Raw genomic sequence first — 21,405 nt, 5'->3', positions numbered from 1 at the left:
CTTCCACGACCCTTTCTAGCCAAGACTATTGGGATGATAGGGGTCGGCACCTCTGCCCCCCGAAGCCGTATGCCGTGATAGGATCCGAGTATTCCCACCTTGATCTAGCCAAAGTTCCACAGCATTCATCCCTCCAATTGTGTTTGCGCAACAGTTGTCAATTGTCCATTCGGCCTATTTTGCGGCTCAGGAACCCCCATTATGGAAATGAATCGGCACGGGATACCTCATGTGGGGGAGTCTTTGCAGGAATAATCATGACGACCAGTCTGTCCTGGAGGGTAATGCGCTAGGATCATGGACTGATAGCACTATAACAAATGCCTGACTTGCTTCGCCTCCCATTCCCGGGCCTCGATAGGCCGCTTGTCTTGCTATCCTGCGTTTACGAGGACACTCGGGTGTTTGCAGAACAATCCATGTTTCTCGGAGAGTCCTATTTATATCTTTCTCAGGGCCCCTTTCGCGTTCTCAGGACCATTTCTCATGTTCCTCAGAACTGAGCTCCGATATCACTCGATCGTTGCATTACTAGATGATGGATTCTCAGGTCCACGGCCTCATAGGCGCGTTATTCTTCGCAGCGTTGGTAGTTTTCATCCTGTGGAAAAGCCGGTTCGGAAGGAGAAATCCGTATCCATTACCACCTGGACCACCGAGGAGATTTTTCATAGGAAACCTAGGTCAGGTCAGCGCTGACCAACCAGAAAGAGATTATATGCGATGGAGCATCGAATATAGTGAGCAGAGATTTTCTATCATGGCTAGTCCGGTTTGACTGCTGACCAACCCGTGAACAGGCTCAGACGTAATTTACGTCAATATGCTTGGTCAACACATGGTTGTGCTGAACAGCGCAGTTGCTGCAACTGATTTGCTTGATCAGCGAGGAGCCAATTATTGCGATAGACCAGATTTCACCTTGTTCGAGATGTAAGTGGCTGTTGCATGAATCCAGATCTCTTGGAATGAGGCCTAATTCAGATCAGCATGGGCTGGGGTCGTACCTTGACATTCCTGAAATGGGGAGACCAGTTCAAGCTTCATCGTAAGATGTTCCAGAGCACCTTTTCCCGCTCTAATGTCGGAATGTTCCGCCCGATGCAGTTACAGGAAAGCAGAAAGGCTGTGCGGTCTTTGATCAAGGGCCCGGGTAGCTGGAGGGAGTCTACGCTTCTGATGACGACGAGCATTATCTTCCGGATAGCATTTGGTCAAGAGGTTCCAAGCGAAAGCTCCCCATATTGCGAGATGACCAAAGCAGCAAGCCAGGCGACTGCCGCTGGTGGTATAGCGGGGACAAGCCTTGTCGATATATTTCCACCCATCCGATTCTTACCCGACTGGCTCAATCCTTCGGCTGCTTTGCGCCATGCCCGGGTGAGCCGAAAGGCCATACAGGCAGTCCATGACCAGCCCTGGGATGCCAATATGAGGGCCATAGAAGCAAATACTGCGCCATCGTCTTTTATGAAGATACACTGGGACCGTTTTGTCGAAAACGCCAAGGGAGGCAGGCCGCAGGAAGCGAGCTTGGCAGACATAAAGGGGGCAACGGGGGCGAGCATCATTGCCGGAGGGAACACCACTTGGGCAACAGTACTGTCTTGCATGTTATTCCTGACCAGGCACCCGGAATCCCAGCGGGTAATTCAGGCGAGACTTGACATGATACTCTATCCCGAGGGCCAAGGACGCCTACCAGCGTTTGGCGACCGCTGCGAGCTGAAATGTCTCGACGACTTCATCATGGAGACGATGAGATGCCTGCCACTGAACCCTCTGAACATACCGCACAAGAGTCTGCGCGACGACGTATATAGAGGCATGCTCATTCCTGCGGGAACTATGGTGCTCACGAATACCGCGGCCATGGCGACGGATGCTGGTACGTACAAGAACCCTCTCGTCTTCGACCCGAGCCGGTATGACCGCGGCGAACCTTATCCGCTTGGGAATTTTGGGTTTGGCCGGCGGAAGTGTCCCGGGAACTGGCTGGCTCTTGAAAGCGTTTACATGTTCCTGGCGACTTTCCTCGCCGCATTCGAGCTCGAGCAGGCCCTGGACGATGAAGGGAAACCCAAGATACCGGAGCCCGGCGTCTCTGTTGGATTAGGAGGGTGAGTCCATGTCTTTGACGATAAATAACGTGGCCTGGCAGAATTGATTAGCTGACCATTTCCCCACAAACTGCAGGCATCCTTTGCCATTCGAATGTGTACTCAAGGTCAGGTCGCAAGAGATGGCAAGGCTGTTGTTGATGGAAGAAGACGCCTGAGCAAGGAAGGATGTTTGCTGCTTTGATTGGGTCTGAGCATTGGGGTTTGGCAAGTGCGGATCCAGGGAAGTCACACCACAGAGTCTATTATTCATCGCACCTTCTTCCTCTCATTACAGCATTGGTTGCCGTTTCCACTTGTGGTTTTCACCTTACTGAGTAACGGGCAAACAGAGTATCTCACTAGTTTATAATCAATTGCAGTATATCATGATGACCAACAGTATACTTCTGAGAATGGCCTTCGAGACCCGCTCCGGTATGGCTGGCCCATATATATAAGTAGTCGTCGATGGTAACACAAATTTATATGGCCAAGCCTTCGTCCAATACTCGATACAACGCACAAGGTTGCGTGTAGTCCATTCAGTCAGGATTCTGACTTCCGTCTGGGAACCCTATAATGGATACAAAAAGAACACGTACGAGAGGCAGTCGCCTCTCCATCACAGGTGAAGGTGGATGAGTTGCCCGCCTGATTACTTTCTGACTTATACTCTTTTTCCGAGCTGCCGTCTTTCGGCACAACTTATCTGGCGTGCGACAGCTCCTGTGCCTTCTACCTGAAGTGTTGCGAGGCTTTGCGAGAGCCAACGTCCCGGCCGATGTTTGCTTGCCGACGATGGAGCCGTCACCGAATGAATGAATGGCTGGCTTACTGTCGGACCAAGAAGGCCCCTTCTATGCCGCCGCGCAGGCCATGGGGCCAGTTCTGCTGCTACCGGTCGGCTTTGAGCGGAAGTGATCTCCTTCGCAGGAGACTGGGTATGTATATGTCGAGACAGAGGCCTCTAGCTGGTCTTTGGAGACGCCGAAGGACGGACTGCGCAGTGGCTACCCAAGATCGTGAAATGGTGGGAGTATTCATCTCCGCGCAATGTTGGAGGGTCATAAGCCGGTGCCGGTGGTGGCGGAAGTGGGCCTCATCTTGAATTGGGAATTAGGCGGTGGGCGATAAAGGAGCTCAAGCAAGTCCACGAACGACAAGAGGGATAGGGGCTAAAATTGCGGACGCTCGTGCTGCCATTCTCAAAGCACCATGCCATGTTGTGATCGTATTGTACAGCGATGAGACATGATTAGCATTGTAAATGTCGCATTTATCTATATAATCAAGGAATGAAAGTAGAAACCTGTTCTTGGATCGTGAAGATCATTAACATAAGTATGTATGCTGTTATGCAAGGCCCCAACCGAGGCCTCTACTAATGAGGAATCGAAAACGTGAACTTTTCAAACCGTAGTAGGCTGGACGAACAGCGGACATGAGTGCCAACCTCGTCATGTCTGTCCTTCCTTCCGTGGACCGCCTATCCTCAAATGCATCAACCCAAAATAGTGTACCAATACATTGGCTGCTCCAGTCAGTGTGTCTGTGCCCCCTGAAAATAATGCTTGCTCCTCCAAAACGCCATCACACTGACTATCGATCAGCTGTGCCCCAACGACAGCTGTAATTCCCAAGCCTTTCAGGTTAGTCCATTACAAAAAAGATAAAAATAAAATGCCCCAAAACGCCGCTGCCATAAGTTCCATGCACCTTCCCGACCTCTCGATGAAGAGGTCTTCCATACTTTAGTGGACTAATATTACACAAAATGGTCTAAGTGAGTGATAGTATCGTGTAAGCAAACGATATGCCAGCCTCTCTTTCGTAGAGGAGCTGGCAAGACAAGATTATGCTGAAGATGCTCTCTGTTGACTCACTCCTCGAATGCTCCAGGAATGGACAAAGAGAGCCGCTTCACCCCATCGTCTGACTTGATTGGGGCTTCTAGTGTTTGTGACGAGCTTTTGAGATCCGCAGTTGAGCTCGTCACCTCATCTTCCGACAGAAATTCCGCAGGTATGTGGGTGGGAGTAACTGGGGGTTCGAGTTTCGCGACAGGTTCAACAGAGTCAAAGACTTCAGTTGATTCCGTAATGATGGGTTGAGGTGTTAGCGTAACCTCGGATGCGTCTCTGGGTAATGTTTGGGTTTTGCCGTCGTCGTTTGCACGTTCCGCTGCCTGGTGGACGGCTTCAGGTTGACCCTCCTGACTTATGCTCATGCGTGGACTCTTCCCAGCTGAACTTTCCGTGCGACCGTGGAAGGGGTGAGAGACAGGCACGACTCCACCTCCGATGCGGCTCCAGAACATTTGCTCTCTCAGTCTTACACTCTCCTCCCATGCGGCTCGTTCCGAATCAGCGTCATCGGCCCGCCAGAATCCATCTTTCACAATGCGCAAAAAGCCCAAGAAGTCGCACGTGGACCGTACGCGACCGAGGCAGTACTTGCAAAGTGGGTAACGCTGAGCAGTGTCGGCCTCGCTTGTTCGGAATCGGTGGTTGCGCAAGTGAGACTCGTCCCGGCGCGTGTCGCCGCATAGAGAACATGGATAGAATTGCGGCTTACTTATAGATGCAAACGGACTGTTCGATGGGACGGGTTCCACAACGAGGGTGCCTTCACACATGGCACTGAGCACAGCTCGCCTGGCAAGCCATGATAGCCCAGGCGCTGTGTCGAGTCGCAGTGTTGGTTCGATATCCTCGACGAGTACCCTTTTGTAGAATTTGCTATCTTTCAACGGCGGTAGTGGCCCAGAGGAGCCAGTGCTGATGGCTGACGACGGGGTATTGGGAGTTTGAGGCGACGTCGTATGGATGGAGGTGCCGGCTGCAGACAATGAAGTTGTCGACGCATTGGAGGGCGCGGAGTTGGCACTCGACGAGTTTAGTAATCCTAGGCTCAGTCCACTATACGAGCCCGAGGAAGCACGGCTAGGCGCTCTTTTCGAAACATTGACAAGAGCCATGAAATCGTCGAAAGAGGATAGGTCCACTCGTACCACAGGCTGGAGTAGGTGAGTAAGATTCGTAGGATACGTAGGCGATAAAGGCTCCGCGATACCGCTCTGGGAGATGGCCTCGGAGGTATTTCCGTCCTCATCTGTGGGCGCGAACTTGCTAAATCCCGGAGAAGATGGCGTGGTCCCACTATGGTCATCGCGTTCGGCCGTCATTTGCTCCAGGACGAGCTTGAGCTGGACAAGCTGCTCTTGCGACGACTTCAGCAGACTTTCGCTATCGGCTAATTGGGCCTTCAGTTGTTCGTTCTTGCGTTGAAGTGCGTCATGTTCTTTCTGGGCATCTTCCTTGGCCGATATGACCATTTTGTTGGCTTCTTCAAACAAAGCTTGCGTCAAGTTTTCCAACTCCTGCTCGATCTTCTTCTTCTCTTTCTCCATTTCGCCACGCACCCGTTTCTCCTCAACGATCTTGGATAGCATATCTTTCTTGTCTGCTTCGACGTTTTTCCGCTTGACCCAAACGTCCCCGGCCAGCATCTCCTGTTGGCGTGCGACCTGGTCCTCGAGTTCACGTATCCGGTCTTTTGAGGACTCCAGCTCCTGGCGAGTGGAGCTTAGTGTGTCGTCGAGACTGGTCTGATGGTTAAGCGCATTGACAAGCTTGGTACTGAGGGTCGCGACTTCGTCGTCCAAATCAGGGTGATGGGTGGTTGGATCGGGGCTCGATCCATCTGCCCGACTCATGGCTCTGCTTCTCGGACCAAGATGTGTGCTAAACTCTTGGTCATCCATCAACGACTGTTTTGACGGCATCCTCTTCGGCGGCGTCGGCGTATGGACCTCGACTGTCGGCTGCGGTAGTTCCCCTGTCGCTGTCATGCTGGACAGATGCGACGAAGAAGGAGATCTGACGTGTGGCGGCGATTTGGAGCGAGGCGACACGCCTGAGAAGGTGGAGAGAGATCTGAAATGGCCATAACCGCGCGGTGGCGTATTAGGACCAGAGCCGGCCTGATGCCCTGTCCATGATGCCATGTGGATGAAGCTGAATTTCCCCATGTTAGTCGTATTAGGATCATAGCCAATTGTGAGACCAATATAGCTCCAAAACTGGTCTATACGGGCAAAAGGTAGACAGAAGGCAAGAGCATGATGGAAGAGGGGGAGGTGTGTGTATGTGTCATGGTGTCATGGTAGGCTCGAGTAATCGGAGATGTAACACAGAATTGCACGTACCCGTCCATCTGGACTGGCTTACGGACCACGAGGTCCCCTGATGTTGCGTGGTTCGATTCGTCGCGGCCCAATCAAGTGTGCGAATTGCAGTCCAATAAGGTTGAGTTGGTGATCCTGTATAAAGCCTCGTGTTTTGTCGGCCGTACAATTATTTCGCGAGTCGTTGGAGAGGAAGCTTTTCCTCCGTTTTCAACGATTGTTGCTTGCCGAAGCGCCGGGGTTTTGTGAAAGTATGCAAGTACGAGCTCATGTATGCATTTCTCCGATATGCATGAGTCGTCGAAGGCGCCTTCGTTGGATGTGCAGTTTGAACCTAATACTTTGGGTTTCAGTTGATGTTGTTGTGAGACAGTCCCTTTTCTGTACTGTCTATGTTGGGCGTTATGGTTTGGGCGCGCTGCAAACCGGACGGGGGGTATATGTTAGAGATTGTTAGTTGCTCAGGCAGCTCGTCAACCAGCGAAGGTCTACCGTGAATCAATGGAATTACAATGAGGTATAAGAGGAGGGGATAAGCGACAAGGTGAATGGATGAACTGAAGCGCGGGAAAAGTGTGGAGGCCGAGCAGAAGGAACATTCAAAAGGGAAGGAGTGTAGCGAGCGACGAGTTGGTTATCGGAAAGGCGCAGATGTGCCATGCGGAGAATGGCAAGAATGGCGAGAATGGCTGATATGATAGGCCGGGTCTAGGTGGTAGTCTTGGCCCTCGGGGCTTGATCTGGGAAGACTAGGGAAGACTTGATGGATGGGAACACACTAGGATGACATGGGCTCGTTAGAACGCATGTCATTCGTTCATTGATGGCAACTCTCACGGATGCAGCGGGTAACATCCATCCATGCTGGGTACACCATTGAAACTGTGGCACTACAGCCGCTCAAGTACTCTCGTACTGTCTTTAGCCTGCAGATCTACGCGCTGGATGCTGCACAACGCGTACAGGATGTCCATGGATCTGGTATATGACGCCAAGCTTGGGAAATCCCATCAGTCGATTGACCTGGCGCTGACCCAGCAGCACGTTTGTCGGTTGTTCAAACCAAACAATTTGGGGAGGGCGGGAATCGCCTGTGACTGGCTAGCAGTCGCTTCCCCGATTCCAGAAAGGCAACTATCGCTCATCACGCTGTGTGAGCCTGTGACCAAATCGGGGTATCAATTGACTTGCTTGCCTGACAAGAGACACTTATTAAAAACGTGGGAACGAATCGGGTGGAGATAGTGTTGGATGAGGCGCATGCATACCTACGTTAGTCGATACATGCACCTAATAAGAGGAGCACGAGCATAACTCTTCATACTGGCAGAGGGCGCTAGGTTAGTCTTGGTCCTCAGTTGCGACAACAAAACTGACAGATTCTGAGTACATGTTTGTTCAACGTCGCAAAACAAAACAGTCGGCCCAGTTGGGTGAATCGACTGATTCGCATGCACGAAAGAAGAAGCTCGTCATCGATACGAGTGTTTGCGCAGGTTTTCCTCGCTTAGGCTGACGCTTCCAAGCTTTTTCTCTGTCGTATTTAGCAAGGCCCCCGGGCGCCCCTAGTACTAGGTGGTGATAGGGTTACAGTGCTTGGGGCTTCACTTCGGACTGTATGACGATTGTCTCTGATTGACAGAAGCTGCGCGGACACCTGTCAAGCACCCTGTGACGTGCCGTGCGGAGCAAATTGATAGATGGCAAGCGGCCGACAGGCTTCAAGTTGAAATGCCCATGACAATATGTTAATACGATGAGCTCATACTTCTCTCTTTTGCTGCACACCAAAGGTATGTTTCAATTGACCACTATGCGTATCAAACATGGCAATTGCGTTTGGAGAAAAGGAGTCCAATAAATAATATACTCATCTCCGCACTCGCTCCAAAAAGGGGACAGGAGCTGACAGGAGCTGACAGAAAGGAGTATCGGAGGATCAGAGCTCTTGGAGCCTGGTAATTCCCCTTCAATCAATCTGAGCCCCGCTTCCGGCGGACGCGCCTTTATGGAACCAACAACATGGCGAAGGCTGTGTCATGCCTGAGCGCTACCTGAAGTACTGAAACAACCAACCTGAACCCTTTGCGGAGCTCTCTGAGTTGGCCTTAACTCCGGCGCAGGCAGGGTTTTTGTTCATCATGCTTCTTTTACTACATTATTTTGGCTGAGAACGAGAAGCTGCGTTTACTCTCTCACATATGTTGAATAAGCAATGAGCAGGACACGTACGGGCTGGCGAATGTGCGCTACTCTTTGGCGCTGCGCTGCTGTGTTTATTCCACGAGTAATGAGTATGTTAGTACAGTAGGAGAGAGAGATGGGCATGTCTAGACGACAAAATGATTGACGATTATCGGATGGCACCACTAGCGATATCCAGGACCCTGCAAGACCAAAAAAGCCGCCAACCAGGATCTACTACTACGGCACCGAACCAACACCTTAATACGGAATTGATTCTCCCCTCTACGCGCCCATCGCATTCGGTTCAGGCAGGGAATGGCCTTCTTTGCCGCGCTCCAACAAGTTGAAAGAGAAAGAATTGCGGGCGTTTTGTTTCCTTCGTATCGCAGATCTTGGAACCGTCAAGTCTAAATTGTTTGGGTGCTTTTCCCACCTCGGCTAGATTAAGTCGTGATGAGATGACTAGACGAACGGATGGACGACCTGAAAATCCGAAGTTCCGCATGTTCTATCAAACCGCAAAAACAACACCGACGGCAATCTAGCACCCCCTGGCCGCCGCGAGTTTTGATGGAGCCTCCATCAGCTCAGCTCAACTCCACTGACCGTCAGGCACATGTATGAAAAGATTGGGGCCTGAAGCCTCCTTCGAGGCTCGAGACCCTTGCATTCTCGTCAGCTCAAGCATTCCAGATTCATCTGGACTCGAATAGTTATTATGGCTTCAACAAAAATAGCAATAGTCCTACTAAAGGAGTAGTCGCCGCCGCCGACAGCGCCAAACAAGCCCAGCCTCACCCTGACCGATTTGGATGAATTGGGATGAAAAGTTTGTTGTTCACGTGCCTTGCTTGCAGGTTCCCCGTTCGAGATCAATCGTCTTTGTCGTGCCTCCACGTTCTGGCCAAGTTCTCGTCTCTTCATCATGCCAACGCATCCTTTAAGCTGTGAGGGCCCGACGACTTCTTCTTTTTGAATTCCCCGCCAGCCAACCGGCAGCTCAGGGTCGTGATGCCGCTGTAAACTCAAAACGTCTTGGCTCTCGATGATCTGCAGTTCAGGCCGCGTTCCTGCGTCTCTAAACGGGCCCTGGCGCTGTGTATGGGTCTTGGGGTAGGGGGCACGGAGCGTGGTGCGTGGACCAACATCAGTCCAGCATACATACGTGTCACGCGCTCTGGACCAAGCAAGGCACCACATGTTGCCTTGCGGCATTTCATGCCTTGCTGTATTGTATGTATGTGATATCTCACTTGGGCTTCTGTTCATCTTCCAACAACTCCCTCCCGTTGCACGATGCCGAGCGAGTTATGCAGGTATGCAACCCGGGTGAGCCCTCCCATGCACGTTCACAAGCAGTTGACCTAGACATTCATATATTCATCATGAGCCGCGACAGCAACAACCTCGTAATAATAGTTGCAGTACAGTAGTGAACTAGGAAGATGAACGCCCAAGGGAAAAAACGAGTGTATTGCGAGCTCGAGCTGATTCGTGTGTAGCTCAAGGAAAACAAGAACAAAATGTACCTATTCCCCTCATACGTCTCGTCGTACGTCAAGATGGAATGAACCAAACTCCCATCTCATCACATGGACACATAAAACCGTAATCATGATCCCACTAACGACCAACCCATCCAAATTCCCAAACTGTTCAGCACCCAGTGAATGATAACGACCGTAAATAACCCTGAAACTGCTTGGGAGGGGCGATTCCCGCTACGGAGACCAGATGAAGCGACTGACCGACTGATTGGCTTGATCGAAGTCTGCTGTTTCTGAAACCCTTCCTCAGGACCAAAAGAACCCCGCAAGATATTGGGCTCAGAAACAACAACGAAACCTCCCCCTTTTCCTTTTATTCGCGACAGAATGGCGGTGTCTACTTGGACATAGACAGAGATTTGGCAGCAACGCTGCCCCTGTGAGCCGGCAGATCAGCGAGGCACTGGGCAACGCACTCCTCGACGCACTCCAGGATCCCGGCCACGTCCTTCTTGGCGACGCACTTGAGGCCGCAGTCGCTGCAGTTGTGGTGTACGTGCGGGGGCGCCGTGGCGGACGGCTTTGGGGGGGGGGAGAACCGACACCGACGCCGTCGGAATTCTCAAGGAAGCAGACACCAACGACGTCGGAACCCGCAAGGAGGCAGACGCCGACCACGTCGGAATCATCATGGAAGCAGTGACGGAAGAGAGCGGCTTGATGCTCCTGATAAGGTCGTCGTCGCCGTCAACGGCCGCCGCCTGACGCTTGTTCTTATACATGGCAAAGTCCAGGTCAGGGTCGACGGCGGTCTCGAGAGGGAGAGGGAGGATGTTCGAGGAGGAGGGGAAGAGGTGGGTAGCTCTCGGTACGCCGACGGGGAAGTGGCTGAGTGAGGGCGTGGGAAGGTCGAGGTCAAGGCCGTCGGTCTCTACTGGTAGAGTTGGAAGAGAGACGGTCAGGGAAGGCAGGGCGAAGTCCTCAGTCTCGAGAGGAAGGTCTTCCGTCAGCGTGAGTGAAGGTAGAAGACTGCTTGTCTTCGTGGGTGGGACCAATCCATCCGTCAGTGTAAGCGAAGGCAGAAGACCATCTGTCTCCAGGGGCAGGTCATCTGTGACTGTGACAGAGGGCAGAAGATCGTCCGTGGAGGTAGGTAGAACAAGGTCGTCAGTTAGGCTGGGGATATCCACAGCTCGCTTCTTGGTCGGCAAGTCAAGACCATCGTCGGTTTCCAAAGGGAGAGGGACGGTCGAGGTCCGGCTGCGGCGCATCGTTATGGTTGGGAAGTCCCAAGGCTCCGAGTTAGTGGGAGGTGCTTCCCGTAGATGATGAAATCATCAGCCGAGGAAGTGGGGACAGCGGTCGACAGTGACTTGAGGCTATGGGTTCGCATGTTGAGTACAGCAGTGAACTCGGTCGAGGTCGAGGTCGATGTTGCAGTCTCTGTGAGGCTGTCCATCATCCGCCTGCGGTGACTATACATCGGTTAGTAATACATTTAGCTAATAGATTTGAACCGTAGCGTACTGGACAGGCTTTGCCATGATGCCGGGTGCGAGACCCGCAGCAAGTATGAAGCTGGTCAACATCTTGTTGAGTTGGTTCGGACACCTGGGTTCACTGTTTTGGAAAAGGGGTTAGTTCAAGACTTATGATTCTGCCGACTTTGAGATGACTGTTGATTTCTCACGATATGGTCTGTCTGCCTGACTACTGCTTCATTTTGCTTCCTGGGATGTCGCCCCCTTCCAACTTATATACCTGCAACTTCTGAACTCACATCCGACTTCGTGGAATTTAACCCCTATTGCGCCAACCTTCCCGGTCCGACGACACGAAACGCGACGACGTGAAAACCGTCGATCGGATTACCTGGCAGGGCGGCAGCATGCCAACCCAATTGTGAATAAGGAAAGTGAGCATCGTAATTTGAGACACGCACTACGGGTTGACAGCAGTAGTGTCTCAGACGGCCCGACGACGGCCACCTGATCAGCGGCTTGATTGCCTATTCCTCGACGTATATCCATTCCACCACGTCTTCAGTTTCGCCGAGAATAAGGGCGAAAAGTTCTTCATAGGCGGATTGCGTGCTTGAGGACGGCAGGACAACGCGTCGCTTCGCGGTTAGCATGACTAGGACTACAGATCGTGGGCCAACGTAAGCCATGAACTGGTGCAGGGACGTGAAGCGCGACGTATATGGTAGCCTCGATGATGCAGAAAAGCCAATGCTGCATGCTGTATGCTATATCTAAAAGCACTTTGGTTCCTTGAATATCAAAGACGAGCATCAATCCAGTACTGGTCCGTGATATACTACCCCTAATCCAGTGCCATGGTATTTGTTGTAACTATCTGCCTTTTCCGAAATAATGCATCAGATATGCATGGAATCCGGAGCGAGTTCTTTGGGGCCGAATTCGAGTTGCATCGATTTCAGGGGTAACATCGCCTTGAGCAAGATGATGCATCCAGGGCAAGCAGTACAATAAGCTACCTTTTTTACAGTCTGTTGGCTTATATGACTAGATGACCGCTGATCTAGTCTCTCAGGATTCATCACAATCAACCGCCCGTACTCGTATTACTATTTTATTCTGGCAGCTTCAATTGAGCACCTGCACACATCTCAGCTTTGACAGTCAAAGTTGATGACCACGGTCATAAGTAAATCACGGCAGGGGAGAGAAGAGGCCTTGTCGCTAGGGGCTATTCTGCCAAGAGTTTTAATATATACCAGACGCAGGAAAGAACCTGAGCACCAAGTAGGTACCTAGATAAACAGGCAAGTGATTTTTCTTATAGATGGCTCTGTCTTTGGTATACTCTGATTCTATACTGACCCATATATGTGCAGATGTGCATAGGAAAGTCACCCTTGTTCAGATCAGTGGACACACTCTATCTGAGATGCAGATCCGTAGGAGGCAACAACTGATCCGAGTGTTGACTATACTGGCCAAAAGCATCCAATCAAGTGTACATTGTAACAGGATAACCAAACTTATGTAAGCCCCAGCACCGCATCTATGGATCTAAGTTTGCATCGAGTTCAATTGGGCAGCAATCGAGTTATTAGATCAAAGTGATGGGTTGGTTGCATGGGTAAGCAATTACAGCCACGAGGCTGGATATATGTGCTTCCAGTCCCATGTTGCAAGTCGAGGGCTCATGATGTCATGGTAAACAGGCCCTCAAACGGACCAGAGTTCTACAGTGCATCAGGACCAATGTCTCTGATAAATATAGTCGGTTTGATCTGTCGTTCGTCATGCAGGGTCATGCCAGGTAGTCAACAAGCTTTCTTTTTGATATGTTGACGTATATTAACTTACATAAGTACTAAAAAAAAGTCGCATGGGAGAAAGAGAGACAGACGCCATCTTCTTTAGTAGTAGAGGAGGCTCGTCCCCCGCAAGGTGTTGCCAGGCCAGCCCCGATTTCTCAAGCGCCCGTCGTTGGCCCACTTGAGCTTTCCAGTTACCCACTTTACTTCCCCAAGCACCAAGCTCTAGTTGTAGCTCGCCGCTGTCGACGAACATCTTCACTGCAGCTTATAACGGCCGTTGTTTGTGTCTCAGACGACTGAATATACTCAATTGTGAGAAAAGCCCGATTGATTCGAAGAAGAAAAGGAAATAATTCGTAAGTTGTAAACCTCTTCAGTTGTCATTTTGTTCTTCATCAAATTTCAGTACTCAGTTATCGCAAACGGTGCCATGGTTTCATGCTGTTGCAATGCCTTGCTCAAGTGGGAGGCTGGGAAAGTATTCCCAACCTCGTATATTCAGACAAACTGCTGCCAGCCCCCCGACCACGATCCAGCAAAAAGGCAATCCCCCCAACCAGGACTCGTTCCTGCAGTTATGAATCATGCATCCCGTGGACCTGCATCTGCAACCTAGAGCATATCGACTCAAGTCATTGGCTCGATATATCCAAGTGGTATTCTAGTGGAGTTTGTTAGGCCGCAAAAGCGACCCCCCGTCTGCTGTGCTGTCCCGGTTACCAGAACCATGGCCAACTCGCAAGGCCTCCCTTCTAACTATGTCGAGCAGAACCGTACGTCTGTCTCTCTTTTACTCATAACAACATTAGCCAAGACTTCTCGCTTACTTTCCAACACTAGGATCCAACCAATCCTACAGAACCTTCTCGTCTGCTGCCACGCCGACGGCGAGGCCATCTCCGGCTCAGGCTACCGTTCTGCACCTTCCAATCCCGGAATTTCGCCATCTGCGACCACAACCATACGAGCGACCCGAGCTTCCTGCTTCGCCCTCACCACCTTCTACCATCGTTCCACACGTCCCGTCGCCGCCTCCATTCGGCACGACGTATGGAACCAATCATCCTCCTAACCAGCAACGGGCGGTGACATACCAAGTGCCTGAGCCTGTAGCCCCTCGACAACTGGCTCGGTTTCAGCAGAAGCCCATCGCCGCTATGTCCGGGCCTCAATACCAGTCCCTTGCCAATGCGGTGACCGACGATATGCTTCGCGCCACCAAAGCGTCTATTACCCCAGGCATCGACGACACCCCCTACATTCAGCATGCGATCGAAGCTTTGACGCGGCAACGGTATAGTCGAGGACTCTCAGGGGTGTCTTCTTCCGGCGCTGGCGAGGAAAATCCTATGATGCGGTACATGCCCGACACCGTCCCGGGGCTCTTCGACCCTCTCCCCGCTCATGAGTCTCTGTCTCAGTCGGAGGATGCCAACTACTACGAGGATGTCGACCCGGATGAATTACTCGCAACCCGACGGCTTCAACGAGCCCTCTCTGATAACCCCGTTATGCCAGTCATGGACGAGCACCCACCTGTCCCGCCCAGGAGCACCCATCGAGTCCCGATGGCAGTGAAGGATATCAGTGGGGCGACCAGTCAGGTTGGTGGCGGACTGAGGGCAAGGCCATGCTGGATGAGTCGCAAAACCGTCCGAAGCACGTACATCGTTCTCCTCGGAACCTCCCGCACTGGCACGCTCGCTCGGATGTCGACGCCGAGAGGATCCGAGACCACCCTCCTCTCACTTTCAAACCCTGGATCCTTCGGACCCAATCACTGTTGGTCCTGGCAGTACTATGCGTATTAATGATTGCGGCCCTCATGTTCTGTGCCATCTATAGCGACCGCCAGAATGGCTTGGTAGGCTACGGTGGCGCGATGAGTGGGGGGCAATATTTTGTCTTCCGGATCATGCCTCAACTCATTGCGGCAGTCTTGCTGATCTATGCTCAATGTGTCATAACCGCAGTGTTCCGAGTTCTGCCTTTCTCCGCCATGGCATCCGAGGATTTACGATACCGACGAGGCGTTGGCTTTTTACCCCTATATCCCAAGTCATTCCTGTGGCCTCAACTTGTTAGCACCTGGCAAGTTTGGATACCTACCATCATCACCTGGATTGCCAACCTTACGATCCCGCTGCAGAGCACTCTGTTTACGGTCATAATTGTTGATGGCACATGGTCTTGGGCGACAGTCCAGGGTGTCGCTTGGGTTCTGGTGGCACTATATGTATTCTTGCTGATTTCCACCGGTATTTTGATTGTCTTTTGGCACAGTAGGCGTACTGGTATGCGACCAGGTTGGGACGTCAAGAGCATCGCCGATGTCATCCACTTGATGGCGCAGAGCAACTCTGCGCACTTGTATGACGGCACCGAGACAGCCGCGAGTAGGGCCGAGATGAGAGATAGACTCGACGGGAACAGGGATCGACTCGGCTACTGGTCTACCCCAGACGCCCCAAACTGGGTGTGGCACGGTATAGGACACTCGACCAATGACGAAAAAGTCGACATCGAACAATTGGGAGCCTCCGTCCATGAGAGGGATTCACGCAGCGGCATGTCTCACAGACCCCTAGCGGGCCCTGATATGCGCCATAGCTACCTGCCTTGGTGTATGCGGACGAGCCAAGTTATAATGTGGGCGGTGGCTGGCTCCGTCCTCCTCATTGCGCTCTTCGTCGTTTCTTTTAATCCAAGTACCGACATCCACCGCGGATTCCTCCCTGCCCTCAGAGCTGGGCCTATTCCAGGCGCATTTTCGGCGGCAGACTTCCTTTACTCTTTCGTCCCGTCGCTCATTGGCCTTATACTGTTTCTCATGTTCCAGTCACTCGACCTTACGTTGCGGATCCTGACACCCTGGGCCGAGTTGACACGGAAGGAAGGTTCGAGGGCCAAGACGTCTTTGCTCGTTGACTACGCTGCTTGTCTGCCACTGGAGGCTACATGGAAGGCGCTCAAGAACCGGCACTGGCGCGTGGCCTGTATCTCTTATTTGGCGAACCTCTTCATTCTGATACCAGTACTGGCTGGCGGCTTGTTCATGGCCATGACGCCACCAGCAGGCGAGGTGCGGATGTATGCAAACATACCTGCCTACGCCGTCCTGCTAAGCCTGCTCGTCCTCTACGTGTTGGCATTGTTCGCAATGATACCAAAGCGCGCTCAGTTTGGTATCCCCCATGCTGTGACTTGTGTGGCCGAGATCATTAGCTTCTGCACCAACGATGAGCTCCTGGCCGACGACGCTTTCCAGTGGCCGCGTGATCGCAAGGCATTCGAGGGGAAATTGGACGCTTACGCCGACCTCCTGGATCAGAGCAGATGGTTCCTTGGCGACGGTCAACACGGCGGGGAGAAGTTCGGCATCAGGCGTTTGCCCAAATTCACAAGACCGCCGTCGCGGAGGCTGCACCCGAAACTGCGCGACCCGGACACTTTGGAGAGGGCCAAGATCATGGTGATGAGAGGCTCTCATGTGGCACATAATATTTCTAGACCTGTAAATACGGGCAACAGCCAAATGCTTGATTAGCGCTTTAACGATCACCACGACAACGAAACAAAACGACGACGACTTCGATTACGACATGATTTTGCGCAAACATTTACGACACCCATGTATAAACAGAAGTTTTGCCGTTGCATTTACGCTTCTACCTGTACATTGTTATTTACTATTGCCAGGCGTCCACCTTGCTGGAGGGGACACGCTGATTCGGCATGGCACATAGAATTTGGACTTTATCTGGAGGATGAGGGTTTGCAACAACCCAAGAGATGAGAGTGCGATATGAATCAAATCACCACTTTTTGGATTTTACGTGGAAAGGGTTCACTCAATAATGGGTTCATGGGTTACGAAAAGGCAAAGGCGTTTTAGGGAGATACATGAGGGATGATTTTATCGGCATTCTGACGACGAGCAAACTGCATATACACATCATACGTTAATAGGGGGCTCCCACCCACGAAGGGAGTCTCCCAGGGAGAGAGTGTTTGTATGTTTGAAGGAAAGAAGGGAGCAGGAGTGAGTTAGAGTGAGCCCGCTTGCAGGTACTGTCTATTAGAGACCGGAATTGAAAACAGAAGAACAATTCCGCCTCAGGCGTTCTACTGATCACTCTATCATTCCCTGTTTGCTTGCTGGCGTGCGCGTTGTCTAAGCTTAGCCGTAAAATCGGTCGGTCCAGCCGATCTCCGCGTTGGTCTCGATCCGACGCTCCTTAACGAGTAGTAATGTAAGCGAGACCTTGTATATCTCTTACACCTCATCGCGAAATGCTCTGTACTCCACGCAATGAGCACTATGCAACAAAGGGGCCACAAGTGCCATCGCAGGATGGAAGTTGATACCACAAGACGATAGCAACACATATTAATTATACGTGTACACCGTAATGGGCTAGCAATTTTCCGTACGATACGACAGAAGACACGGTAGAAAGGAGAATCGTCCGGCTTATATATAGTATGCGACTAGGTGCTCTGCATCAAATTAGCAGGAAACACCAATGCATTCACTATCAGGTTGTGTATGATCATGGGAATATGTTTGGTTGAAGAATACATTTCATTATCATTTCTATATGATTTCATGTCCATGCTATAAAATAACACATAAATACTCGACTGACTGTGTTGACCTTGCGACGTCTCCGTCGAATGTCCCCTTTCTCCCGTCGTCATTATCATCTGTCGTCATCGTTCATCATCAGTCAACAACAAATGTTGTCGGTTTCGCAACCGCACGGTGTTTTTTTTTCTTCGTCTCTTTCTTCCTCCCTCTTGTTCTTTTGGATCCCGTACACACCAGCGTACATAGTGGCTGAACTGATCCTTTTGTTATCCCAGTAAGGAAAAAAAAAGTAAAGAAGACCCTTGGTTCCGCCGCCGCCGTCTATTGACAAATGCGATGATGATGTAACAATGTTGATGCCCAAATCCCATGCCATGATGCGATAATGAAAAGTTTGATGGAAAAGATTTGCTGCTCCGATGAGCCGCCCGCCACCAAATGAGACCAAGATAGAATAAAAAAAGAACAGAGTAGAAAACAAGCCGACAACCACAAAAGGAAAGATATTTTGGTAGCAAGGTGACCGCCAATTATGCGGAATTCATTTTTCAGATATTCCGCACATCAGGATGGTTGGTGACCAGAAGGAAGAGAGCAAGAAACCCTTGATGTAAGATGTATTTGGTTTTCGTTTTTTCCATGATTCATTCCCCGGTTACCTCGATCCTCTATCATGACAGGCATCTCGTCGTACACATAAGTCTTGGTCGTGGTCATTCCATGTTTTTGTTGTTTTTCCTCTTTTTCGTTTTGAGTCTCTTTGATCGGCCGTGTGAAGGAGCCAAGGGGGCGTGTTGTGGTATAGTGTGTATATTTGGTTGCAGATTGCAGGGTCAGGGAGGACCCACGAGGACAAGATGATGATGAGTTGTTATTGGATGCTTGCATCAGCCGCATTAATTGACGGGGGATCTGATGAAGCTGAAATATGCCGTATTCCGAATTCATATCCAGTGTTGAGGCCCAGTCCATCTCAGGACAGGCACTGGAATTAGAAAAAGAAAAGGATTCTAGGCAGGAGATGGTTGCCCATTGGTGTGATTGGATCCAGATAAGGCATAACGTAAGACTTTATGACGATGAACGACCCTTCAAGCCCAGGATTCGGCCCAAAGACCCGCCTCGCTTCCGCGTCTCGGATCCATCTCTGGACCCGCGACCACCGGATGGGGTGGGGGGACTCAATGTCGAAGAGCCATGGGTCTTGTTGCTGCGGTCGCCGCCAATGGTGCTCTTCTTGTGCTGCAGGCCACGGGTAAGGCGCCGGACGAACTTGCTCTCTGCCTCGGCATCGCTATCATCGTCCGAGTCACACTCGAAGACGGAAACGTTGCGCTCCAGCTGCGGCCGCGGAGGTCGCTGAGCCATGGCCGACTGTTCGAGGAACGGTCGAGAAGGGAGAGGGGCTAGCGGTGCTGTAGCGTTGTGGTAGGTCTTCTTGTTGTGTGCGGCGGCAGCGCCCTCGGCGTGCTGCCGGCGTATGTCGAAGGCCGAGGCCGACGGCCGCAGTGACATCGGTCGTGTGTCTGGGAAGACGGGAGAGACGGGAAGTGATTGTATATCTTGCTTGATGGTCGAAGTCGACATGGATGCTGTGGGTGCTTCATAAAGAGGGTGAAGGTGGGCCCGTGGCTTGCTAGAGTTAAAGTTGGCAATGGACTTGCTGGACCTCAGCGGCTTGCGCTTGATTGTGTGCTGCTGCCGGGGCACTTCAGGTGTTAGGGAGGTTGATCGAGTCGGGATAGGCTCTTCGCTCGGTGCCTTTGGGCATACCGAAACCGTGGCTGGGCTCCTGGTCTGAATTGGCCTCAGACGAGAGCTTCTGGGATTGGGCAGGGGCCATTGGAAAGCCTGCAGCTGCGAAGACTGACGCTCTGCCGAAGGGATTGTGATAGTGCCATCGTCCAACCTTTCGGATTTCGATGGTAGTATAGTGGTAGTGAAGTAGTCCGAATTGTCAATGCCAGGACTGTAGGAGCCCTGAGGCTGCTGTAGGCCTTGTGGCCTGGGTGCATCATTGGGCCAGAAGCTATCCCAGAGTTCGCTGGCAGAAGCATTGTAGTGGAAGTCGTCGTCGGCGGAAGCCTCCGAGTCAGAGGCATCGGTCATGCCCGGGACGGATCCATTAGAGGTCATCGACGATCGACTATCTGTTGCTTCATGTCGTATAACCCGGCTGTCGGGCCGGGGATATGAGAAGCTGGCCTTCTGACTGGACATCTCGCCTTGCTGTGAATGTTGTTGTTGTTGGTTCCTCATGGCGTCTGATGGTGTTCCATGAACCAACCCCATTAGGAATTCATCCCGATGGATGTTGTCGAGTCCGTTCCTGGAGTCCATGATCGTGATGCAGTCGATGCCGTATGAGGGATCGAGCCTTGAATCTGAATCTCTATGACGAGACGTGACAGGCTTTGGACAGGGAGTCGACTACTTAAGGAACATGTAATGTAGTTTGGGGAAGTCGACAACCTATGCCAAGATAGTCAGGCTTTGGGGGGAGAGTCAAGATCGCCAGGGCGGGAGTTCCAGGAGATATATCCTCTGAGACGGGGAGCGAGACAGGCGAGGTGTGTTTGGTTCAACAAAAACACGAGGGACAAGTCAAGTAGTGAAGTAGATAAAGTAAGTGACAGACATGGAATGCCCCTGCACCTGCGTGGGCCAAGCGGACCTTGGCAGGCCAAAAATGTTTGTACAGGACGCATAATAGCAAGGGAGGCTTGCTACCTCGATCGAGCCTGCGAGCCTGCAAGCCTGGCCCCCTTCGCAAGTGGACGCACTAACGCCACGGCCTACGGAATGCAACTAGTCATAGTGGGCAGTGGGTAAGGCGAAAAAAACGCGCGACTACTGCGAGGGACAAACGCCGGACCCAGACCCCATTTCCTGGCTGCTGCCCATTCAGTGAGTATCCGATGAAGCTCTCGAGCCCTCTGCGTTGGTGGCAGAGGCCGCCCTAGAAAAGGAGCAATTCGGGAGACAATGCGTCCAAGGAGCTGCAGTGACCCGGTAGCATCCAGCTAGTCCCAACGGCGAACATCTGACATGAGGTGATGGGCACTCTGTCAGAAGGAACCGAGAGAGAGACTGATAGCAACAAACAGATATTGGTGATAGCAACAGTATCCGGGGTCCAATCCGTAGGGCACGGGAAGAATGTATCGGATACCGTTTCCCTCCTTACCTAGTCCCATTCCAACCAATCTGCAACAAGAGGCCAACCTAGATGCTAGACGTCCTCCCTACCTACTTCTCAGCGTCAAAAGGGCTGTCAGTAGTGAAAAGTGAGGGATGCTAAATACTAGCAGCGCAGCAGCTCGCCTCGGAACGTGACTGCATGAGGATCGCGCTTGCGCCTGAAGTCGCTGGGGGGTCAAGTGCTTGGGTATGGAGGTCGGGTCTAGACTGGATGATAGTCCTCAGTGGCCCCAGAAACTTTGGCTCGTTCGTGTCGGGTTGCATTGTATCTGGGCGTCCAAGCTGGTCCCGTTCTGGACACTAATTTTAAGTGGGAAGCTTCAACAGCCGAACCAGCTTTCTTGCAGCTGATTGTGTAA

General features: G+C 51.7%; 5 protein-coding genes across 5 annotated transcripts; 3 read left to right on the top strand and 2 right to left on the bottom strand.

Annotated features, from left to right (window-relative positions):
• Positions 1–538: 538 nt before the first annotated feature.
• Positions 539–2,278, top strand: PG994_004738 (Cytochrome p450 1a2; the record flags this gene model as incomplete). The annotated part of the gene is made up of 4 exons (XM_066856147.1): positions 539–740; positions 801–933; positions 990–2,120; positions 2,197–2,278. 4 exons carry the CDS (start codon positions 539–541, stop codon positions 2,276–2,278), a joined length of 1,548 nt encoding a protein of 515 aa, XP_066718314.1.
• Positions 2,279–3,981: 1,703 nt separating this feature from the next.
• Positions 3,982–6,132, bottom strand: PG994_004737 (uncharacterized protein; the record flags this gene model as incomplete). Its single annotated transcript, XM_066856146.1, has 1 exon — positions 3,982–6,132. One exon carries the CDS (start codon positions 6,130–6,132, stop codon positions 3,982–3,984), a length of 2,151 nt encoding a protein of 716 aa, XP_066718313.1.
• A 3,866-nt stretch (positions 6,133–9,998) lies between these two features.
• PG994_004736 (uncharacterized protein) lies at positions 9,999–10,727 on the top strand (the record flags this gene model as incomplete). Its single annotated transcript, XM_066856145.1, has 3 exons — positions 9,999–10,027; positions 10,374–10,514; positions 10,559–10,727. 3 exons carry the CDS (start codon positions 9,999–10,001, stop codon positions 10,725–10,727), a joined length of 339 nt encoding a protein of 112 aa, XP_066718312.1.
• Positions 10,728–13,981: 3,254 nt separating this feature from the next.
• Positions 13,982–16,801, top strand: PG994_004735 (uncharacterized protein; the record flags this gene model as incomplete). Its single annotated transcript, XM_066856144.1, has 3 exons — positions 13,982–14,027; positions 14,095–14,762; positions 14,804–16,801. The coding sequence occupies 3 exons, from the start codon at positions 13,982–13,984 to the stop codon at positions 16,799–16,801; spliced, it is 2,712 nt and encodes a 903-aa protein (XP_066718311.1).
• Positions 16,802–18,916: 2,115 nt separating this feature from the next.
• Positions 18,917–20,185, bottom strand: PG994_004734 (uncharacterized protein; the record flags this gene model as incomplete). The annotated part of the gene is made up of 1 exon (XM_066856143.1): positions 18,917–20,185. One exon carries the CDS (start codon positions 20,183–20,185, stop codon positions 18,917–18,919), a length of 1,269 nt encoding a protein of 422 aa, XP_066718310.1.
• Positions 20,186–21,405: the final 1,220 nt, after the last annotated feature.

Source organism: Apiospora phragmitis (genome assembly GCF_038363925.1).
Source record: "Apiospora phragmitis strain CBS 135458 chromosome Unknown utg000005l:1.0-4161743.0:1.0-4166827.0, whole genome shotgun sequence".
NCBI classification, from domain to species: domain Eukaryota; kingdom Fungi; phylum Ascomycota; class Sordariomycetes; order Amphisphaeriales; family Apiosporaceae; genus Apiospora; species Apiospora phragmitis.
This window is presented reverse-complemented; position numbering and strand designations above follow the sequence as displayed.